Source organism: Quercus suber, unplaced genomic scaffold (assembly GCF_002906115.3).
Source record: "Quercus suber isolate HL8 unplaced genomic scaffold, Cork oak 2.0 scaffold_993, whole genome shotgun sequence".
NCBI lineage: Eukaryota > Viridiplantae > Streptophyta > Magnoliopsida > Fagales > Fagaceae > Quercus > Quercus suber.
In genome coordinates, this window is record NW_027070408.1 from 10,687 (window position 1) to 35,261 (window position 24,575).

Below are 24,575 nucleotides of genomic sequence, written 5' to 3' on the forward strand. Positions count from 1 at the left end.
TAGTGACACTAAATTCAATTACATGAAGTATGAATTTTAAGAAAAAGAAGTATGCCCGTACGATCATAAGTTTGAATAGATGATAGAGACAAAAGAAGCAAGAAATTAGTGATACTGAAATCGATGGACCCAAATTGCACCTTTAGTTGAAAAATAAATCGAAAGACAGGTCAACATGCCCAAAACCTTTCTGCAGCAAATTCTTATCAAGGAATCCAACTTACATACTGTCAACTACAGTTTCAGGTTTAAACAAGTGAAACAGCAACAGGACAATTTAGCTTTGACAAAAAATAAACCAGAAAACCTTTGCAACAATACTAGATATGCAGAGGAACAAGTCTTAATTTTCTTATATACTTATAGAAACCAACCAATATAAAAGCATATACTTTGAAAAGCTGTCAACCTGCGAGAACTGAGTAGACAATTACATATATACTTCAAAGTTAAAACAAAGTATGAAAAACAAAATAAACCTAATGGGAGGAACATCAGCCTTAAATGTGGTAGTGGTGGTGTCATTCTAGATGCAGAAAGTAGTTGTGTCAGGTAAGCATGATTGATAAGACATTGGCTGTGTGAAGATTGAGGATGTTGTGTCCAATGACCAATCCCAATATATGGGAATAATGTAACTAATGATTCTGAAAGTAGAGCCTCCAATTCTTCTGCAGTGAGGACATCAATGTCAAGCTCAATCACAATCTCAGTCACTCTGTTGCTCTAATGTTTTGACAGACAGCTAAATGTTTTAAGGCGGTCCTCTTTTTGCCTAAATCTATCCCATTGATGTCCAAGCTCAGTCTCAGTCATGCATGTCATCTTTTTGTTGCTCAAATGTATGAATAGACTGCTCTATGTTTTGAATGTCCTCATTTAAGCTGTTGCCTCCTTGTTGCTTGAGCCTATCCTCTTGCCTATCAATCCTACAAATGACGTAATCCTCATACCGCAAGAAAAATATATATTATTTAAGGATTGTTTGATAAAGACTAAGGAAAGATACTGATCAAATCAGTAAGGTTACAAAGGAAAATCAGAAACAATAAACTGAACGCAATTTATATAGAAATAACTAAGAACCAAAATTTTAAACAGACAAACCATAAAAATACAAATTGCCCTCTTAATAACTTATAACATGTCAATCAATCAAACGACACAAAATACACAAGAGATCCGGAACATAACATGAAAACTCCCATTCAATCAGAAACAAATAGGAAACCATGCTAACAATGTACCTATGCATTTACTTAAAGCAAAGAAACATTACAAAGCACAATCCTTGTAATTTAAACACCATGGCAGTAGGATAATCAATTAATCATAACCCAGATAATAAAAAAAAGCACATCCCAATAATCTTTCCAACCAGTAGACCACAAAATATCTATATGTGGCATGATAGAAAGATGGAAACTTTAAAAAGAAGAAAAAAGAAATAGAAGAAAAAGAAAACCTGACAATTTGAAACTAGAATAATGCAAATAAATGAAACAGATTTGGCAATGTTAAAAGAAGAATGAATTAAAAATTGATGGCTGAATAAGAGATCTGAGCCACACTTACATCATAAATTAATTAGAGTCTTGGTTGGATGATAAATAGCTATTATTAGGAGCAGACGACATAAGTTGAAATTCTGTTAAAAAAAAGAAAAAAAAAAAGAAAAGAAAAAAAGATAACACAACAATGCAAATTTCAGTTAGATATTGATAATCCAAATAATGAAAACTACAAACAACCCAATAATTTTAACCAACCAATGAACCAAAAAATATCCTTCAAAGATAGAATCTTGAAATTAATGGTACCACAAGAAATAAAAAATGCAACAAAGATACGTTCTTTCTTTCAGAATTTTCAAAGATAGTGACCTGCTTATTGCATCCATTGAGTCTAAACTCATGCATGACCCATCGACCAATGTTCTGACCCTTTATTGGGCACAAAAGTAAGATTCTTAACAAAACCAATGGGGTTCTTCTTAGCTTCATCTCGATATACTGGCTTTTCGTTTTGGGACCTCCATGTGCCGTAGGCTTTGTTCCTTTGTATCCTCGAACCATTGGCCGTCACCTTTTTCACCTTTGTGAAGAAGTAAAGACTGTTTCTTATTTTGAAACAGTTACTTGATAGTTCATTATCATTAATTTGTCATTATTTATTGTCAATGTGTAGGTGTGATAATTTTATATTTTATTGAGTTTGTTTAATATTTGTTTTTTTTTTTGGTGGTTATCATTTACCATTATTATTATTTTTTCTATAAATATTTTAAACTAAATGACAAAACTCAATTGCTTGGCACTCTATTAATTATTGATACGCATATCCATATTTATCTATATATAAATAATACATTAAGTACTTAAAACATTATTAACTTTTATTTTTTTCCATGAATCACTAACTTTATAATAAAAAATTATTATAACATAATAACAATACACTCATATGCAACAAGCTCATTGTGTTTTTTTAATTAATAAATTATATAAAGTTATATTATATTTATACTATATATGCATACCATCACAATTCTCACAAAAAATATTATACCAAAAAATTAAAAAAAATAAGATACACAATTAGTATTAGATACACATACATATAATATAAATTTATAATAAAGAGAAACACTACTTACAAACATTCACTCTTTACTCTTAGAGTTGGAGATACCAAGATACTCAAGTAAAGAAGAGAGATGAAATGAGATTCATGAAAATGAGATTCGAGAGTGAAAGTGAGAGTGATGTGTGATCTATGTTGTTGTTTGGTTTTGAGATGAGCTGATTTGTGATTAGGGGGTGCAAAAATACTTTTAAGTGTAAATTAAACTAATAAAAAAGGGACTGAATTTAGCTACAAAATAGTTTGTAGTTTAAAGTTATAATCTTACTCAATAAAATAAACATTACTGTATATTTTTAAAATCTAACAATTTGATTGCATGTTCTTTACGCTCTTAATACAGATGTCAAATTTTGTGTCAGTCAAATATTATTTATTATAAGCTTATAATTTAAAATTATAAAAACTTGCAATTTAAAAAATTTATTGATAACATAATTATTGATCTTTAATTTTCTAGAAATTTTGTAAGTATGGAAAATATAAGAAGAAGATATAATTCAATGGTAGATTTATCAAAATTCACCTCCAATAAAAAAGATATTGAGTAAGGTTGTAGCCTTAGGCTACAACCTTACTCAATAAAATAAAAATTACTACATATTTTGAAAATCTAACTGTTAAATTGCATATTCTTTGCACTCTTAATACACATGTCAAACTTTGAGTCAATCAGATATTATTTATTATATGATTTATAAGCTTATATTTTATGTATAATCTTAAATTATAAAAACTTGCAATTTAAACAATTTATTGATGACATATCTATTTAGAAATTTTGCAAGTATAGAGAATAAAAAAAAAAAGATGTCATCCATTGGTGGATTTGTTAAAATTCATTTCCAATAAAAAGATATTGAATAAAGTTGTAGCCTAAGGTTACAACCAATTTTGTAGCTAAACTTAACTAAAATTTGTCCTTATATATATAAGATATATATCAAATGAATCCCCTGAAGATAATGTACAACCTCCCCTAACCTCTCCACTTCTTTTGTTTTAATACTACTCAATTTTGAAAAGAATTCCATCACACCGCAAAATATTGATGCTCTCCCGAAAAGAAGATAAGATTTCCATTTTTGGTTCATAATATTTTTGGCAGGTCAATTTTTTTAATTACTTTCTCTTTATTTTTTGCTTTTTTAATTCATACATTAGTTTTTACTGATCTGTGATTTTGCTAAAACACCATTCCAGGCCAAGAGTTTCAAACATCAATTCAGGGGGCTTTCCTTGTTTGGATTCCTACTTTTACTTGTCTAAAGTATAGATAATAGAGCTAGATAGTAAAATTACTAATTTAAAAATTCATAAATTTTAGATAAATTTGAAAAAAATAGTTTCTTCTACCCACATTTCATATCTCCAATTAGTTTTCATAGATTCAAGAATTTAGAACTACACCAATATATATCTCTATACTTCTTTTCTTTAATACTATTCAATTTTGAAAAGAATTCTAGCACGCAACAAATTGGCGCTCTACTAGAAAAGAAATTGCAAGATTTAGTTGAAATTGTTCCTTTGGAAATTTCTTGAAAAGCTAATCATAGATTCTTCTTTCCATTGGAACAATGGGCCGTTATGCTCATTACTAAACTTGTTGAAGAGATGAAATATAACCAATGTATATATTTTTTAATCAGAGGTTAAATTGATCGTCAGAAGGAGAATTAGACCAAAAATTAGGATACATTTTGGGAAAATAAGACTTTCATCAAAGAGAAGAAAATGACAGGCTTTCATAAAAATCTCGTAGAATCAAGAATGAAGTTTCATCCATGTTTGGTTTATAATGATTTTTGGTAGGTCAATTTTCTTTTTTGTTACTTTCTCTTTATTTTTTGCTTTTTTAATTTGTATATTAGTTTTATTGAAACACCATTCCAGGTCAAGAGTCATCGTTATGAGTCAAGAGAGAGTTAATTAAAAAAAAAAATTAAGAAAAATAAATATTTTAGTGAAATGTAGTGTTATTTGTAAAATAAATAATGTGATAAGATTATTTTAATAAGTGAGTATGTAAAATAGAAAAAAAAATATATTTATGTGCTAAAAATATACAGAAATTGTTGTGCTCTTAGCCCATATTAGCTGTATTTTAATAAGGGTCCGTTTGGTAAGAGACTTTTAATAACATTGTTTAAGTTTTGTGAAAATATATATGAGTAAAAAAATAATATAAAAATACGTATTATGGTTTTTAAACAATAGCTTTCATTAAACACAAATAATTTTATTTGAAAGGAATTCGATTCAGAATTCCTTTCAAATAAAATTATTCGTGTTATAATGGTAGACAAGCCCATCTGAGAAGTGATTCGTGCCCGCGAATATATTCAAAGGTAGTGACTATAGTTTTGTGATAATATATATGAGTAAAAAAAAAAATTATAAAAATACATATTATTGTGTTTAAACAACAATTTTCGTTAAATATAAATAATTTTATTTTAAAGAATTCGATTCAAAATTCCTTTCAAATAAAATTATTCTTGTTATAATGCCCGATAGACCCATCTGAGAAGCGATCCGTGCCCGCGAATATGTTCAAAGGTAGTGACTATAGTAATGTACTAATGTGGTAGATCAGGCCCGTCATTAGTATTGTACTCTCCCATGCTACCAACCACTGATCCATCTCCATCTCCATCCCCATCACCATCTATTATCTTTGACATCAAATGATTGGCAGTGAGATCCATCACAAGCGACATTGCTCACCCGCATAAAATCCCAATTTTCCATTTCTCAGAAAAAAACAGAGAAAAAGACCAATTCCAAAAGTTCCCCAAAGTTCAATTACTTTCCAGAATCGAGAGAGAGAGAGAGAGAGAGAGAGAGAGAGGTTCGGGGTTTGGCGGTAGGCAATTGGCAGTGGCAGAGAATGGATTCGGCAAAGATATCAGAGCTAAAGCAATTCGTAAGCGAATGCAAGTCTAACCCCTCACTTATCCACAACCCTCTCTTGCTTTCTTCAGTCCTATCTCCAAAGGTGCTTTTACTTTTACTATATATATATATATATATACACACACTTCTTATATTAATTGATTTTAATTCTTTGTTTGATTGAGAGTCACGTTGGAATTTCTTTTTTGCTTGAAGCTTGGGAGCTCGAATTCCACCTGAACCAAAAACGGTGAGTCCTTTTAAATATCAAACTACTACTATTCTTTTAGCAGCTTCAATTCAATTAGCCTTGGCAATTTACAATCTATAGGATTTTTTTTTTTGAATTTAAATATATTATTTTAGTACAAACTACTAGTATCTTTGCTTAGATCAAAACAAGACAAAAGGGATACTGCCTAAAACAGTTATTTATTTGTATAGAGCCCTCAAAATCAATCACTTAAAAAAAGTACATGATTAGTCTGCTCAACACCATTTACGAAGCACGGACACTTCATTTAGGGTTTGGTATCCGTCTGTGGCGTACAGGCCATTTTATGTTATAATTTTTCAGAAATTGCTCATATCGCGGTATTGCTTCCTAGCTCAACACTTTCAATGGTCCTATTATTCCTTGCCAATAATCCATCAAAACCATTGAAAGCATCATGTTTGTAATTTATATTCAATGGTCCTATTAACCTAGGATGCACGGTTCATTTGGGGTCTCGTACTCATGTGTATTTGTGTTATAATGGTGTCCTATCTATCGTATCATGTTATAATTTTCTAAAAATTTCTCATGTTGCCGTATCGTCCGTACACTTTCCATGTCATGCATCCTAGCGCGTAACCTTTCATTCCTCCCATCAGTTTCTTTTGCTAGATATTTGTGATAATGCATGCTCTGATTATTAGAAGAGTAATATGCAGGAACAAGGTGGTGACAAAATGTCAGGCACTGGGGAACATTTTGATGCCAAAAATCCTCATACAGCTACTGAAGATGATGATGAACTTGTTGAGTCTGATATTGAGTTGGATGTTGCTGATGTTGTGGAGCCTGATAATGATCCTCCACAAAAGGTGGGTGGTATAAAAAATTGGTTGAGGATGCTTAGGCCTGATATTTTTGCCTGTTTTATAATGAATTAGTCTTCAAACTATTAGATTTGTGTATTATTTAATGTCAGATGGGAAACCCTTCCATTGAAGTTACAGAAGAGAATCGAGAAGCTGCGCAAATTGAAAAATCAAAAGCTATGGATGCTATCTCTGAAGGCATGGCATCCTTTGTTTTTATTAACATTTTCAATTGAACATTTCTTTGGTTATGTTTTTTGGCAGCTTTTCTGTCTGTGAATTAGATCCTGTATTTCAGGTAAAATGGATGAAGCCATAGATCATCTAACTGAAGCCATAATGCTGAACCCAACTTCAGCAATATTATATGCAAGTCGAGGTAATTGTTTTCAAATGAAAGTTTCTTAATTTATAGTGTCAACCTTCTTTGGCCTTACCCCATCACTGCTTTATTCATATGGAAACCTAATTTTCACATTTTCAGCAAATGTCTTTGTCAAATTGAACAAACCAAATGCTGCGATCCGTGATGCTGATGCAGCTTTACAGGTTGGTTAATGGCCCTTAAAATCAGCACATGAAGTTTCTCTTAAAATTAGAAATGAACTAATCATGCATCTTACTTTATAATTTATAGTGTCTGACACTAATCTGATTCCCAGAACTCTATTTATGTGTTCTTTAGACCTAAAGATCTATATTTGTTTGTCTAGATCAACCCTGACTCAGCAAAAGGATATAAAATACGAGGAATGGCAAGGGCCATTTTGGGCCGGTGGGAAGAATCAGCAAGTGATCTGCATGTAGCATCAAAATTGGACTATGATGAGGAGATTGGTTCAGTGCTTAAAAAGGTAAAGCATCTTCTTTTGATTTGAAAAGTTGCCAAAGGAATTGTTGCTTGACAATTTGTTCATTGGTAGGTTGAACCCAATGCCCGCAAAATTGAAGAGCATCACAGGAAATATGAACGCTTGCGGAAAGAAAGGGAGCTTAAAAAAGCTGAACGTGAAAGGAAAGGGCGGCAAGCTGAAGCAGTAAGTAGAGTTAAACATCATTTTATTTGTTTCATTTCCGTTTCCTTTTCTGTGTTACATAATATTACATCAAATAAAACTTGGTATATCTGATAATGTTAGCTAGATGCTTTCATCTTTAGTAGAGTCGGTGTGGGTTGTCGTCAAGTTCTAAGTCATTTATAAAAATCCTCTCATTTATTAGGTAGAAAGTGGACCTGGCTAACTTTATGGTTAAGTCCATTGCTAACATTTATATCAATTAAATGTCATATTTATGTATGAAGTGTAAACTAGGCCTCGAATCAGAGCTTTGCTATTAGAATTTGTTTTTCCTTTTTTGCCTTTTGGAGTTGCTGAGGGATTTTGAAGATGTTCAGGGTTGGGAATTGTTATACTTAAGGGTCAGAAATCTCAAGTAATTGAATGATCACTCCCTGTTTTTTTAGGATTATTATGATCACTCCCTGTTTATCCCATGCTGGTTCAATGTATCACCCATATTAGAGATTGATAACTTTGATTCTGGTTCTTATAGCTCTTTTGAATTTTGTGCAGGATCGAGATGCATTGTCTGCTTTAAAGGACGGTATGGCTTCTGATTCCCTTTTCCATTTATAATGTCTTCAAATTCCGGATTAACTTTTTTCTTTTTAAGAAGCTCTATTGATTGTTAGATGAAGGCCCTGTCAATAAGAATCAGATCCCTAGAATCTTATCCTATAGGTTGGGTTACAACTTGTAACTCATACTATATATGTATATATGTATTTTGATTCAGAGATTTATCAATAGAACAAAATTAGAGTAGAGTATCAAAAAATCTGCAAACCCTGTTATGGGTTACGCACAGTTTGGTAATTATATTATCATTAAGTAGTAATTTCTGTTAGTCGTGAAAATCAACAAGACAAAACAAAATGGTTGATTATTAATATTCTTTTTAATTTTGTGTGTGTGTGTGTGTGTGTGTGTGTGTGAGAGAGAGAGAGAGAGAGAGAGAGAGAGAGAGAGAATGGCAGATCTGGACAGCTGAGATTTTTATGGGATTAAGAATAGCGTTTGGTGGGAGAAGGGCTAGAAAATAGTAAGGAGTATGCGGTTTCTATGCTGAAAAGGAATAGTTAGGATTGAGAGATGAAATAAAGGGGGAAAACCAAGACTTGGGTTCCTGTTCCAGATATGTGAATAGTAATATAAACTGTATTTTGACTATTTGAGAGTTATTTGATGGATTTGTGGTTTAGGGTTTTGAAGTTTTGGATTTAGGATTTAAAAGGAGACAAACCACTATCTGTGTTTTCAAGGTTTTAAGCTATTGTTCAAGAACAGAATGGAAAATAATGAACTTCTAGATATCACACCTAGGATTTCCTTGGCACCACGGCTCAGAGAAGGTTGTATCACACAAACTCAAAGAAGCATTGTTGTTTCAAGCAGAACCATGTTGACAAGTCACTACATCCAAGCAGAGCTATCTTTTAGAACATGTTTAGCTTAGCTTGTGAATATTTTAGCACGTGTCAAATTTATTCACCCATGTGCTTAGGATCTAGTTAGTTATGGTGATGACATTACAACTAACTCTTTGTTGTATAAATAGCCATGCCATGGCCTTGTAAAGGAAGATTTTGATGAATGAGAATTCTGTCTTTATGACGTGTTTTGAGGCGCAGAATATCTTCCTTCAGGTTAAGGATTACCTCCCCACCTGCCAAAATCAGTCATTTTCACCCTTTCTTTGAAGGAACCTGTGATGTTATTGCATTACCTTTGTGATCTTCATGACTCCACTCTTTGATGAATAAGTACAGCCTAAATCATCTAATAATCCCAAAGAAATTAAGGGCTCTCAACATGTATGACACGTCTAAGGCCTCTTAACAACTCTATCAAACATCTTGATTTTGACAGTACCAACCCCAATGATTGGGCAAGCAACAAAGTTGCCCATTAGGACAATAACTATATTGCAAGGTATTTATGTGCCAAACCATTCTTTCCTTGGTAAATATGGTATGAACATGTGAAATCTAAAATCTATGATTTTGATCGAGCATCATTACCTGATGAGACTTAAAGTAGATATGCATCAACCTCACCGTTAGATTTTTCTTTCGCGACATTGGCTGATTTTGAGGGTCTCTTTTTCATTCTTCCTCTCTTCTTTCACACTGATATTTGTGATCTCTTTCTATTGGAGTTCCTTCCTTTTAACTTTGCATGTTTCATCTACCCTGATTGTTTGACTTTGACTTTACAAGTCAATTAGCCTAAGAGTCATCACCATTCTTCATTATCTCTGTGTGTGTGTGTTTCAAGTTCTAAAGTCTCCTTCCTATACATCAAGGTAGTCTTCATATGATCAAAAGATGTGGGGAGCAATGCTAATAGAAGTATTAGATGATTTAGGTTCTTTTTCATATAGAGACTTTGTTAGATTCTTTTTCATATAGAGACTTTCTAATTTATTCCAAATCTGCTCTACTGTCTGCACTTATAGGATGTTGTGAATTACCTCATCACCCAGGTTTAAAACGAATTGCATTGGCTTCATTTTCATCCATCTTTTTCCAATCTTCGTCTCAAAATTTTTGAGCTTCTTTTCCTTCCCAAGCAAGCCTTATGAACTCTTGTTGGATTAAGAGATCCTTCATCTTCCTTTTCCAATGAGAACAATTTTCCTTACCACAAAAGTTCTCTACCTCATACTTGGTTTTTGTCATCTTCACTGTAACCATTCAATGATAACCTTACCTATCAAAAAAAAAAAAAAAAAACCATTCAATGATAACCTTGTTTTGATACCATTTGTGTAAATAGCACTCTCAAGATTCAAAACTATAACTGTAAAGATAAAATAAATCAACAAGCACACACAAAATGAAGAAGAAAGTTTCACTATAAAAATAGGGATATTACAACAGTGACAAGGACTTTCTCAAGAAACCTAAACCCCCAGATATACCATAGTCTCTCTCTCTCTCTCTCTCTCAAATATCACAGGCATACAACAAGAGAAGATAATTTTTCTTGAATCTATTCTTGAGCTGCAACACAAGAGAGAACACATACAAACCAAGGGAGCAAGCCCATATATATGTTTGAAATAATTCAGTATCAATTGAAAGTCCTAATACCCCTTGTACATGGCGAAGGCCTAATGAAAACCTAATACAAGTCAAACTTAGTTTCAAAGTTGTAACCAACTTAATTTGAACTCCAAGAAATTAAGCCACTTCAAAACACATGGAACTTAAAATAGCAGCTCTTGAACCCCCTCCCCTAACTCTATCCCTCTTTTCCGCTGGAAGCCCCAGAAATTATTTGTACTCTCTCTCTCTCTCTCTCTCTCTCTCTCTCATGGTGCCCTATAAGTTACCTTATATTGGAAATCAACGATGCTGCCTTAACTACACCCAGGAGAATGGGTTTTGGAATGACTCCATGTTCAAGGGGGTGAACAGATTTATGAGGCTTTTGGACGATGAGATGGAGAACAACTACACCCAGGAGAACGGGCTTTGGGTTGAGTCCATGTTCAAGGGGATGAACAGATTTATGAGGCTTTTGGATGATGAGATGGAGAATGGCTTCTATAAGATGAAGATGTAGTAAGTTATTAGATAAATTTTATACTTTGATTTTCGTTGGAAGTTTTGTTTTGGGGTTTTTGTTTCTGTTGGAATTTGATTGGGAATATAAGAATTAATAAATAGTGAGATGGGTATTTTCTCTCTCTCTCTCTCTCTCTCTCTCTCTCTCTCTCTCTCTCTATAAAAGAGAGTTTTTTGTGGTTGGATATTTTTGGGTGGTGTTTGATGATTGAATTTCAATCTTTTTGGGCATTTGACTTTTGGGGTGCTTTGAGGCTAGGGGAATAGTTAAGAGTTCCCTTTTGTATTAGACCATCTTGATTGACAGATGGTAAGCCAAAGCTCCCTTTGCTATAACTTCTAGTATGTCAAAACCACTTAGAGGCATGAAGTTATATGATAATTTGTTTGCACTTATTTATTGGAGGTTATCTTATCATGCTTTGGGATTATAACAGGGGAGGTTATCAGTATTCACTCTGTTAGTGAACTGGAACCAAAGTTGAATGCTGCTTCAAAAACAGCTCGCCTGGCAATCCTATACTTCACTGCAACATGGTGTGGTCCTTGCCGCATGATTTCTCCTCTTTACACAAGCTTAGCTGGCAAGTACCCAAAAGTTGTTTTCCTGAAAGTTGACATAGATGAGGCGAAGGACGTAGCTGCACGCTGGAATATTAGTAGCGTTCCGACCTTTTTCTTTCTTAAAAATGGTAAGGAGGTTGACAAGGTTGTTGGGGCAGACAAAAGTGCTCTTGAAAGGAAGATCGCACAGCATGCAGGATAGATGTGAACTAATTTTAGGTCAGAACATGGATTCCAGTTATTTCTTGTTGCACTTGTCTTATGTTGTTTGATTTTGTCTATTATGTTGTACATGGAACATATGCCCGTGAAGATAGTGCCGGTTCTTGTATCTGATATGCTGAGTTGTGTTCACTGCGATTATAATAAAAATAAATTTGCTTCTAATTTCCGTGACAAATTTTTTCTTACTCCTTTTGAAAAGTGGGCACCTATGGCCTACTTTTGGTGTCCCACAGTTATTTCTTGTTGCACTTGCCTTATGTTGTTCGATTTTGTCTATTATGTTGTACATGGAACATATGCCTGTGAAGATAGTGCCGGTTCTTGTATCTGATATGCTGAGTTGTGTTCACTGCGATTATAATAAAAATAAATTTGCTTCTAATTTCCGTGACAAATTTTTTGTTACTCTTTTTGAAAAGTGGGCACCTATGGCCTACTTTTGCTGTCCCAGCATCAGGGAGTTCTGTCTTGATTTGGTTTGTGCAGATAGAATATGCGTTTCGCTTTAGCTCAGTTTCGCTTACACAGTCGAGTCTTGCATGCCTTTGGATACAAGGGATGTGGATGAACTTGAAGTTTTTGAGCAACTCCCTCTTGAAAATTTATGTTGACTGTGGCAGAATTAAATGTGCTGTTTGATTTTAATGGAAGGTGGTAGGTTTTGGGTGGCGATGGGTGGAAATTGGTCAGAACGGTGGTGGTGAATGCATGGCAGATTTGGGGGGTGTTGGGTGGAAGAATAAGCTCAATCGAGCTCTTTTGCTCAAAATGGGGCTCTTTTCAAACTCCTAAGCTACAACTTAGGCTGCCCATTTTTTATGCAAAGGCAGTTACAAGAAATTTATAGAATCTTTTAATTTTACAATGTTACCTATTTTTGTCTCAACTGTTGCTCAAAATATATTTTTGCCTCAACTAGTCACGGGTGATAATATTTTTAGGGTAGTCTCATTAATATATATATACATTTTTCAATTTGGACAAATTTAATAAATAATAATGTAATTCACAATCATATTTCATTTATTATATATAGCGATAATCACAAATGTAATATATATAATTTCTATTGTATCACAATCAAAATAATACAATTTTTCTCAAGAATTCAAAAAGTAAGGAGGGAATTTGCAGACTAGCATAGTGAGGAGAAAGAATATCATAAGTTAACATGCGGTTGGAAGAAAATTGCAAACTAGTATTTCGAGTTTCATAGACTTGATTTCAGTCTAAAACTTGAGGGTTAAAAACTCGATTCTCACTTGGTGAGTTGGAAATAAGATGCCATATAGATTTTGAGTCTTATAGACTCGAGTTCTAAAAAGTAAAATTGAGTCTCTAAGACTCGATTTTGGTACTTGAAGAACAACAGACTTGAAGAAGAACAGGAGTACTATTTGATGAAGAGCAGGGAAGAAGAACAGAGGAAGAACAGATCTGAGGAGGAATGATGAATAGAGGAAGAACGAAGAACGAAGGACGCCAGAGCTTCGATTGGACGATTGAATGCAGACCTGAAGAAGAATAGGAAGAATGATTTGACGAAGAACAGAGATGAAGAATAGAGGAAGAATGAAGAATGCTAGAGCTTCGAATGGACAATTGAATGTTGAGTGGGCGATTGGACGATCTAGTCTTCAGATCTACACGAAGAAGAACGCTGGGTTAGAAGAACGCGAGGAAGAAGAAGGAAAATAAAATGGTGAAACTTGAGTCTTAAAAACTCGAGTTCCATGTGGATTTTTTTTCACATCAGATGCCACCACTTACAAATTGAGACTTAGAAACTCGAGATGCTAGTTTCCCGCATTGTCTTGAAACGTGACAACTAACTAAATTATTTGATATTTAAGGTTATTTGGAAAAAAAAATTCATAAGTAAGTTAGTGAAGATATTATTTTTTTATAATATTTTGTGTATTATCGAAAACGTATATAAAATTTAAAAATGATTCTTTTAGTTTTAAATAAACTTTCTCAAACCCAATTTTTTCTACCATACAATCAAAAACACCAAGAAATATAACTAAAAAAAATTAATAAAACTCATCAAAACTACAACTAAAATAAAAAAGAAAGGGAAGAATAAAGGATTGTAATAATTTTTCCTTTAAAAAAAAAAAACAAAGAGTACAATTTCAAACGGGAAAAAAGTAGAGAATTTTTTTTTTTTTGAAAAAAGAAGAAGTATTGTGTTCATGCTGTCATATTCTAATCTAACTTTTAATCCAATATGTGAAAAATAAATAGATAAATAAATAATTTTAAACACATAATAGAATTTGTTTTCTTAAAAAATCTCAAAGAATACACTAATAAGATAAGGAAGATGAAGAATAACATAAAATATTTGTAAACACTTAAAACAATTACCCAAGTATCTAAGAACATCATATAAAAAATACATAACAATTTAATACTAATTTATTAAACAAAATATTTTTAAATAATGAAGAAAATTGCACAAAGACTAGTGTCTTCAACTGAACTAACTGTTCTTCATGATCAGTTTGTTCAAACTATCTTGGAGTGTTCCAAATAAGCTAAAACTTGACAACAACAAAAAATATAACATATTATAATATGATTTTTTTTCCAAATTAGATCAACAACAAACACCATTAATTAAAAATATTTAGTGTTGTAAACAAAATTATAAAAAATATTTGCATTAAGAAACACATATGAATTAGTAAATAACAGGACAATAAGGGTACAAACCTCTAGTTGGAGAACCTCCTATAGGCAGCTATCAGGTTGTATTTTTTCTACTATCAATGATTAAGCAAAGCTTGTGAATACATTATTTTTATAGAAAATTTTTTAAAAATATTTTTTATTCTTCATTGATTCCAAAAGTAGAATTCTAAAATACTCAAATATACATCAATCTAAGGTAGAAATGCAAGAAAAATAATAATAAAAAATCCAACAAAAAATGAGAGAGAGAGAGAGAGGGGGAGAGAGAGAGAGAGAAAACATTTTTTTGTATAGGAAAAATATGCATAGAATGGAAGAGAGTGACAAATTTATAATAAGATGATGAAAATAAGAATACCCAAAATAAAGGAAGATAAAATGACAAAATAATATTTAAATTTAAAACTGCACAGAGGAATATATCTAGACAACACTTTTGTTTTAATTTTCCTTTGATTTATTATTTAGTTATAACATCAATTAAAGTAGATGAATATGTAAAATAAGACGGCTTAAAATAAGTTTGTAAAGCTAAAACCACCTACAATGAATTTATAAATTAAAGTCAATATTTATATAGTTAATATTGTAAAAAAATTAAATTTAAAACATAAATATGAAAAAGACTAATGATGTGGCAGATGAGGGGGCTTAACTTTTAAAAGAGAATGAGAATTGGGAGAAATTATAAGGTTTTTATGGTGGACAAGTAACGTGGTCTACCATTCCACTAAAAGATTCTCACCTGTTTAAAATTACTGAGTTAGAATTAAAAAAAAAAAAAAACAGAAATTGATTACTGGCTCAGCAATTTTAAACAAGTGGAAGTCTTTTAGTAAAACGGTGGACAAGTAATATGGTCCACCAAAAGACTGTATAATTTCTCGAGAAGTGAAAAAAAAAAAAAAAAAAAAGGAAGAGAGAATGAGAATTTTATTGTGACGAACTAATGATTAATACGATAATACTGATCTCTCTATTTTTAGTGTCGGACTCTGACTTTCATTCTTTAATTTGCATAGAGCAAAAACTTCCGTGACTCACTAACACTAATTGAGGAACCTATCAATAAAAACAAGCTTTATTATTCATATTTAGAAGAAATGTTTTAAAAGATAGTATGTTTAAAATATGTAATAGCTAGTCTGGAATTTAGAGACAAACGTGAAATGAAAGTAATGCAAAAAGATAACAAACTTCATTTCCTCTGATTCTTGGAATAAAATCTCAGAACCACATAGAAGAAGAGGCGGTAAAGAACTCCCCAAGCCAGCAAGATCATGATGTCGTACCGAATACTTTTATCCTGAATGTCCATGGTGAACAAAATGTCTTCTCCGATCAACGTGCAATTTTGTGGCAGTTGTGACATAGATGTGTTATGCAGTTCGCTGATCTTCAGGTCTCCCAGGGGACCTGATGTAAGATCCTTGGACTCCCCACTATAGCATCTTAAACCTTTGAATTCATTTGTTAGCAATGCCTCAAATGGGTATTTGATTGCAGAGATGTATTGGAGCCACTTCCAATAAAAAGGTATTTGACTTAAGAACCCACACGTCAGAAAGAAGAGAGCTGTGGTAGCAATCACAACTGCATAGCCAGTTATGTAGCTTGGAAATAGTGCACTAACAAGCATCACATATGCACTAGTAGTAATGAGTGAGGCATAGAGGATTATCCCGAAGTTAAGCAGACTATTTTTGAGACGAAGAAAGGCTTTGGTGATTCCAGCAAATGTGAAACCTTGAACAGAAAGAATGGGAGGTAGACAAGAAGCGAGGAAATGACATAAGAAGAAGGACGATAAGCATTGTGGGAAGTCTCTCTGATGAAGATGAACCTTTCTTGGATAAAAGTGGGAACAGCATTATTGGATGAAAAGAAAATAAGGCAAACTGAAAAGATGTAGAAGTTAAGAAGCCGGTTGATTTCGATGAAGGTAGGGTGGTCAAGTCTTTTGAAAAGGGAAGATAGAATGAGTGACATAACTGTCAACACAATCTCACGTGAGAGGAAGAGTTCTGAAGTAGGAACCACAATGAGTGCTGTTCTCCATGACAGGACTGCAACCTCAAATAGCCATGGATTTGCAAATTTGGCACGGTTATGTGGCTCGTCAAGTAGTTCTTCTTCAACCTCAATTTTTCCATATGAAGCTGGATATGATGAGGCCATGGAATGGCTAATGAGTCCAGGAGTTGTAATGGGGTTAAGTGAAGGTGTAGGATATTGGCTTGAAACTACACTACTTGGTCCTGGAGTGAATCCAGGTGTGCGTCCAGGTGTTCTAGCCGGAGTCCATGATGGTGGACGACGAGGGGTACCCTTTACACCATGGTAAAGCCAGACTGAGAACTCTTTTGTAGAATTGAGAAGCTAAGCGCTGATTATAGACACCGCTTTGCTGGTTTATTGGTGTATGTGAAGGTATAGTTCGCTCAATCGAGTTGTCAAAATTCTCATCATCCTTGCCATCCTCATCATAATCAAATTGGCTGGAGTCTGGTGCTGGTGCCTTGGAGGAAAATGCATGACTACGGAGGCTGATATGCTTAGATGCATCAGGGATCTTTGTATAAGGTGTCTGAGGTGTTTGTGTTTTTGGCGTTTTTGGGATGGGAGTTCTGGCCACTAGATCAGGTTTGATACCATCTCTTTGGAACAGCACCAGTGGGTCTAGTCCTACGGTTGATTCATCATACTCTTTGATCACATCTAGGAGATACTCAATGCTGTTCTCGTTTTCTGGTACTGGCCTTCCAAATCCTGATAGGTGAGTTGGAAGGGCATGTGGACCTCCCAAATATATCAGTCTTCCCCTGTGAATACATATTTAGCTCTATAAACTTCAAATCACAAAGGCACTTTCTTTGAGCTTTTTCACAGTTAGGCCAATATTTTCTAAATTCTATATTATTCATCTTGACCTGGATTCATTTTTAAGTGGTGTATATCAGAACCAGTAATACTAAGTGTAATTTGGAGAACAATAACTATTTCATTATAAAATGTTTCAATTTCAAGTATTTTTAATTTTAACTTTAAAATTATATGCAAAACATGAATTTATGGACTGTATAGTAAAAAATATCTGATTAATACGAAATTTAGTGTGTATGTTAAGGATAACAATAAATATATAATACAACAACATAATTCTCAAATTATTAATATAATAATAACTTATGAAATGGTGTAATATCATAAAGAATTATACTATGTGTAACTTCATTCTAATTCGATATATATATATATATATTTTGGGAATTCTATTGTTAGATTATATATTTTTGTGGGGCCAGAAAGTCAGGCAGCCTCGGCCTACTTCGAACCAAGCCCAAAAGCCCACGCCGAGGGTGTATGTAGGGTCCGAGGATAAAAGTAAGTAGTCCAGTGTCCAAGGAGCTGGTCCGAGGACGATTTTGTCCTCGGACATCCGAGAACATAGAAGTGCACAAGCACCACACCATAAAGGGGGGTCTTCTTGAATATCCGAGGAGGAAAGAGCAAGTGCCACGCGTCAACAATGGGAGTACGGCGGAGGAGCAAGTCTAAGACGAGCTGTCACCTCCACATTAAATGCCCACAACTAACGTCCTGGCCGCATTAATGAGGAGGGGATTATAGAACAGTGTTGCCTTGGTTGCCGCAATCCATAGGAAGAATGGGAAGGTGGCTGATGGGACAGGTACTCGAGTAGTGGCCTGGTTGCTCAACAACTGTAGGGCTAGGATCAATGGGGAAAGGAGTATATAATGTAAGGGATCCCTTTTGGAAAGGAGAGGAAAAAAGGAGAAAAAGAGGAAAAAGAAAAGGAAGGGGAAGATGGTAGCAATCTGCATCCTCCTGGAAGCAATTGTAACCCACCACCAAAGAAGTAATAAGAACTGCAAGCTCCCAAGAGAAAGGCCGAGGAGAATCATTGTTCACTTTCATCTGCGAGCTACCATGCATGGTTGTTGCATCCCTTACTAGGGCCTAGTTCTTGATCCCACTCTCTACAAATTAATTGCAGGGCTAGCGGGGCTTGGCTCCACTCCGTTAACACGTTAGGAGGCCCGAACCTGGTCCCTACAATTGGCGCCGTCTGTGGGGAGAACTCGTACATTAGTAAGGACAACAGCCAGGCATGGTAGGATCAGACCCTCACTAAGGGAGTTCCCATCGACATGAACTGGCTAGATCCCAACGTCAGAATAACTATGGTGACACCGAGCACGGCCAAAACGAGGAAAACAGACGATTTTGAGAGGGAAGCGTGCATACCTCACAAACTAGTGAAAGCCACACCTATAGAAGCGGCTGCGTGCCCCAGAGGTGCGATAATGGCTAGGCCACGCGATCGCAAGAGGTTAAGGGTCACGCATCCCAGAGATAGGACGATAAGGTGGCCATGCAGCAAGAGATAGATGATTTGAAAAGAAAGCTGTGCCATGCATGGCGAAGGCAATCCGAGCCCAGCCTTGACTTACCCTCTAACGACGAAAATGATGACTACTGCAGGCAAAGGTCGAGAACCCCCCCGAGCGAAACTTTCTCCCACGAGGATGAGCGCTACCAGAGGCGTAAACGTGACAGCCCAACTCCTAGGGGCTTAGGAAGTGACGTCATGAGCAGGGCGCTGGACCGGCTTTCCAGATCACCCTTTACGCGTCGCATAGAAGAGGTGGTGCTCCCTCGGCGGTTCCAGCAGCCAACCTTCACCGTTTACAATGGCAGAACGGATCCCGTGGAGCACGTGAGCCAGTTCAACCAAAGGATGGCCGCCCACTCTAAGAACGAGGCACTGATGTGCAAAGTCTTCCCGTCCAGCTTGGGACTTGTGGCAATGAGGTGGTTCAACGGCTTGAGGATGAATTTCGTAGACTCGTACAGACAGCTGACCCACGCCTTTGGTTCCCATTTTGTTACAAACAGCAGACCTCCTCAGCCCATGAGTGCGTTGCTGTCCCTGACCATGCGTGACGGGGAGACCCTCAAGGCTTACTCGGACAAGTATTGGGAGATTTACAACGAGCTGGACGACAAGTACGACGATGTTGCCATCAATACATTCAAGAACGGACTCCCGATGGGGCACAGCTTGAGGAAGTCCTTAACTGGTAAGCCCGCCACCAACATGCGGCAGTTAATGGATCAGATCGATAAATACAAACGGGTAGAGGAAGACTTGCTACAGGGCAAGGGGAAAGAGAAGGCTATCCCTCAGGAGAGGAGGGATTCCAGGTCGGACCGATATAACAACGCCTGTCTGAGGAGAGATTTCATGGGACAATCTGGGGTGACAAACACCCAGGCTGTTGGTGCTGTGTTCCGAGAACCAGTGTTCTGGAAAAGATCAAGAACGAACCGTACTTCAAGTGGCCGAACAAGATGTCGGGGGATCCTGAGAAGCATAATCAGGATCGTTACTGCCAATACCACTAGGACCACGGGCACGCTACGGAGGACTACAGGAATCTCTGGAACTATCTAGACTAGTTAGTCCGGGAGGGGAAGCTGAAGCACCTCCTACACCATTCTAGCGGCCATCAGGGCCAGACCTACCAGGAGCCACAGAGGGACACTGCCACGAGGCAGCCCGCTGGAACAATTAATGTGATCCTGGCTACGCCAGGAAGAACAGGCACGCGCCCCTCGCGAGTGCTGTCTGTGACCCAGGTGCTCGCCGGGGAGTCCCAGTCTGAGTCGAAGAGGGCCAAAAGAGGCTTTCACCTGACCCTAACTTTTTCTAAGGAGGACAAGGACGAGACCACCTAACCCCACGACGATGCTTTGGTGATCACCCTTAGAATTGAGGACTACGATGTCAGAAGGGTGATGGTGGATGGTGGTAGCGCGGCTGAAGTCATGTACCCTGACCTTTATAAGGGGTTGGGGCTAAAGCCTAAAGACCTGACGCCTTATAGCTCCCCCTTGATGAGCTTTGATGGGAAGCTAGTCATCCCGGGGGGCGTGATCAGGCTGCCCATCTAGATCAGCCCGGAAGTAATGGAGGTGGACTTTATAGTGGTGGACACGTACTCCCCCTACACTGCCATTGTAGAAAGGCCTTGGCTCCATACATTGGGGGGCGTTGCCTCTTTCTTGCACTAGAAGGTGAAATTCCCGTCAGGAGGCCGAGTCCTCGAGATCCGGGGATGCCAGTTAACGTCAAAGCGGTGTATGGTGGCAGCCACCTCACATCGGCAAGATACGGGATCCTCGGCCACCGCAGCCGAAAACTTATAGCAGTTAATTACCTCGGTGGTGCCAGTTGATACGGCTGCTGAGGAAGCAAAACTTGAAGGCCTAGAAAAAGTGGTCATCGACGATGACCTGGAGAGGTTCTTTTAGGTCGGAACCCAGCTGCCTCCCCGGAAGAAGGAGGAGTTGCTTGAGTTCCTCAAGAGGAACCTTGACGAGTTCGCATGGGATCCCTGCGATGCCCCAGGGATTGATCCATCCTTCATCTGTCACCACTTTAATGTTAACCCGTCTGTGACCCCCAAGAAGCAGCCACCCTGACGCTTGTCAAAAGAGCACGCTGATGCAATTAGGGAAGAGGTCAATAAGCTTAAGCGCGTCGGGGCTATTAAAGAAGTTTTTTACCCCGAGTGGTTGGCCAACACTGTGGTGGTCAAGAAGAAAAGTAGGAAATGGAGGGTTTGCATAGACTTCATGGACCTGAATAAAGCATGCCCAAAGGACCCCTTCCCAATGCCACGAATAGACCAGCTGGTAGATGCGACCATAGCCCACCCTCGAATGAGCTTCCTAGATGCCTTTTAGGGCTATCATCAAATCCCACTAGCCTTGGAGGATCAGGAGAAGACATCATTCGTGACACCCATCGGGAACTACCACTACAAAGTGATGCCATTCGGCCTGAAAAATGCTGGATCTACTTATCAGAGGATGATGACGAGAATGTTCGAGCCGTTGTTGGGCAAAAACATCGAGATCTATGTTGATGATACGGTGGTGAAGAGCAAACTGGTGTCCGAGCATTTGGGGGACCTCAGTTGTATATTCGACGTCTGGAGAAAGCACAGGCTACGACTAAATGCTTCCAAGTGCTTGTTTGGTGTGGGATCTGGCAAGTTCTTAGGCTACATCATTACCTATCGGGGGATCGAGGTTGACCCCAACCAAATCAGGGCTATTCAAAACCTAAGGCCTCCGGGAAACCCCAAGGAGATCCAGAAGCTCGCTGGAATGATCGCGGCTTTGAATTGATTCATTTCCAGGTCGGCTGACAGGTATAGACCCTTCTATCTCCTGATTAATAAGTGGAAAGGATTCGAGTGGTCCGAAGAATGTTCCATGGCCTTCCAGTAACTCAAAGAGTACCTAGCCCGGCCACCCATCATGTCTAATCTGGAGGATGATGAGGTCCTATACGCATATATTGCCATGGCGCACCATGCTGTGAGCCTGATGCTGATACGAGATGACAGTGGCGTTCAAAAACCAGTCTACTACGTTAGCAAGTCATTGCACGAAGCTGAGGTCAAGTACTTACCCTTGGAGAAAGCCATACTCGCTGTGGTCCACACCACGTGAAAGCTGTCCTATTATTTCCAGGCTCACACGGTGGTCGTTTTAACCCAATTACCCTTGAAGTCCGTACTTCGGGCTGCCGATTATACGGGAAGAATTGTGAAGTGGAATACCATCCTGGGGGCCTTCGACGTTAAATACATGCCTCGGACCTCTATAAAGGGCCAGGTTTTGGCAGACTTGACGGCAGAGTTCGCTGAGCCAACTATAGAAGTGGGGGCTGAGGGGAGGATCCTTAATGAGAAGCCAGTTGGAGCAATCTTTATCCCGAGGTCACCATGTTGGAAAGTATATGTTGATGGCGCGGCAAACCAGAGAGGGTCAAGAGTGGGACTAGTCTTAGTATCCCCTAAAGATCATGTCATAGAGAAGTCCCTGAGGCTCGAATTTTTGGCCATAAACAACGAGGCCGAGTATGACGCATTATTGCAAGGAATGGTCATGGTACAGAAGATGGGAGGAAAGTCAGTGGAGATATTCTCAGACTCGAAATTGGTGGTAGGGTAGGTAGTGGGAGAGATAGAGGCTAAAGACTCGAGAATGCAAGAGTACCTGAGCCAGGTCAAGTGCTTGCAGTCGAAGTTTAGCCCCTTCAGCTTGTCTCACATTTCCAGGAGTGGGAACAGCCACGCCGACTCGTTAGCCACACTCGCGACCTCCTCGGCAGAGAGTCTGCCTCAGATCATACTTGTGGAGCATCTGGAGAGAGCGAGTAAAGTGGCAAGGGGAGCAATCCCCATTCATCAGGTTGGGATGGGCCCTAACTGGATGAACCCCATAATGAGATTCCTCAAAGACAATGTTCTGCCCGAGGAGAGGTCAGAGGTAGAAAAAATACGAAGGAGTGCTTCTCGGTTCTAGTTGTCCGAGGACCACAAGTTGTATAGGCGCTTCTACTTTGGACCATACCCACTGTGCGTCCACCCTGAAGCAGCAGAATTATTGCTTGAAGAGCTGCACGAGGGAATCTATGGGAGCCATACGGGAGGAAGATCCCTGTCTCACCGAGCCGTCATGCAAGGATACTAGTGGCTAGGAATGCAGAAAGAGGCCCTGGATTATGTCAAAAAGTGTGACCAATGCCAAAGGTTCGCCCCGAATATTCATCAGCCTGGAGGGGCCCTCAATCCTTTGTCCAGTCCATGGTCGTTTGCCCAGTGGGGCTTGGACATTGTAGGACCTTTCTCCAAAGCGCCAGGGAGTAAGAGATATCTCTTGGTGGCCACGGACTACTTCACCAAGTGGGTGGAGGCAGAGCCCTTGGCCAACATCAGGGACGTGGATATAAAGAAATTCCTTTGAAGGAACATTGTCACACGATTCGGTGTCCCACATACCCTTATCTCGAATAATGGGCTCCAATTCGATAGCAAGGCCTTTAGAAGGTATTGTTGTGAACTTGGGATCACAAACAGATACTCAACGCCTGCCTACCCTCAAGAAAACGGACAGGCCGAGGCTGTCAACAAGGTCATCATTAATGGGCTCAAAAAGAGACTGGTTGGCACCAAGGGAAGATGGGTAGAGGAGCTGCCCCACGTTCTCTGGACGTACTGGACTACGCCCAGGCGGTCAACAGGGGAAACACCTTTTGCCATGACTTATGGTGCCGAGGCAGTGATCCCCCTGGAGACAAACTTTCCAACGCAAAGGACGAGCTCTTTCACTCCAGATAACAATAACGAATTGCTGGGAAGGAGCCTGGACCTGGTTGACGAATGAAGAGAACGAGCAATGGTCCAGCTGTCCTATTACCAATAAAAACTCAAGCAGAGATATGACGCCAATGTGAAACTCAGACCACTAGCATTGGGGGACTTGGTGCTGAGGAAAGTTGTAGGGGCTGCCAAGAACCCTTCTTGGGGAAAGCTGGGACCAAACTGGGAAGGGCCCTACTGAATTACCTCGATAGCAGGGATAGGTGCATACTATTTAGAAGATTTAGATGAAAAACCTGTACCTTGCCCATGGAATGTAAATAATCTAAAAAGATATTATTATTAATGAAAAAGTTTCTTTTGATCCAGATTTTAAGCCTCTCTTGATTATGTAGCTCCCATTTCGATGGTCATTCTAAGTGAAACTAACTATTTCAAAAAGGTCCTAAATGTTAGACAGAACCAAGGCCTTGCATGGTCCTTGGACTCAAGCCTATGGGGAAACTAATTACTTCAAAAAGGTCCTAAGTGTTAGACAGAACCAAGGCCTTGCATGGTCCTCGGACTCAAGCCTATGGGGAAACTAACTACTTCAAAAAGGTCCTAAGTGTTGGACAGAACCA

At 37.7% G+C, this 24,575-nt stretch overlaps 2 protein-coding genes and 1 long non-coding RNA gene across 3 annotated transcripts; 1 reads left to right on the forward strand and 2 right to left on the reverse strand.

The window, feature by feature from the left end:
- Window positions 1–664: 664 nt before the first annotated feature.
- On the reverse strand, window positions 665–2,120 carry LOC136065495 (uncharacterized). The gene is made up of 3 exons (XR_010627133.1): window positions 1,884–2,120; window positions 1,576–1,648; window positions 665–929 (listed from the first exon to the last, which is right to left on the reverse strand). It is a non-coding gene; the product is annotated as an uncharacterized LOC136065495 (long non-coding RNA).
- A 3,099-nt stretch (window positions 2,121–5,219) lies between these two features.
- LOC112025252 (TPR repeat-containing thioredoxin TDX) lies at window positions 5,220–12,224 on the forward strand. Its single transcript, XM_024057911.2, is given in 11 exon segments — window positions 5,220–5,619; window positions 5,621–5,644; window positions 5,758–5,791; window positions 6,478–6,630; window positions 6,738–6,825; window positions 6,926–7,006; window positions 7,112–7,176; window positions 7,341–7,481; window positions 7,551–7,664; window positions 8,202–8,232; window positions 11,698–12,224. Coding segments are annotated over 11 exon segments (1,143 nt in total). The 5' UTR covers window positions 5,220–5,536; the 3' UTR covers window positions 12,027–12,224.
- A 3,723-nt stretch (window positions 12,225–15,947) lies between these two features.
- LOC136065494 (ABC transporter G family member STR-like) lies at window positions 15,948–16,927 on the reverse strand. The gene is made up of 2 exons (XM_065768759.1): window positions 16,759–16,927; window positions 15,948–16,495 (listed from the first exon to the last, which is right to left on the reverse strand). Exons 1-2 carry the CDS (start codon window positions 16,925–16,927, stop codon window positions 15,948–15,950), a joined length of 717 nt encoding a protein of 238 aa, XP_065624831.1.
- Between the last annotated feature and the right edge of the window lie 7,648 nt (window positions 16,928–24,575).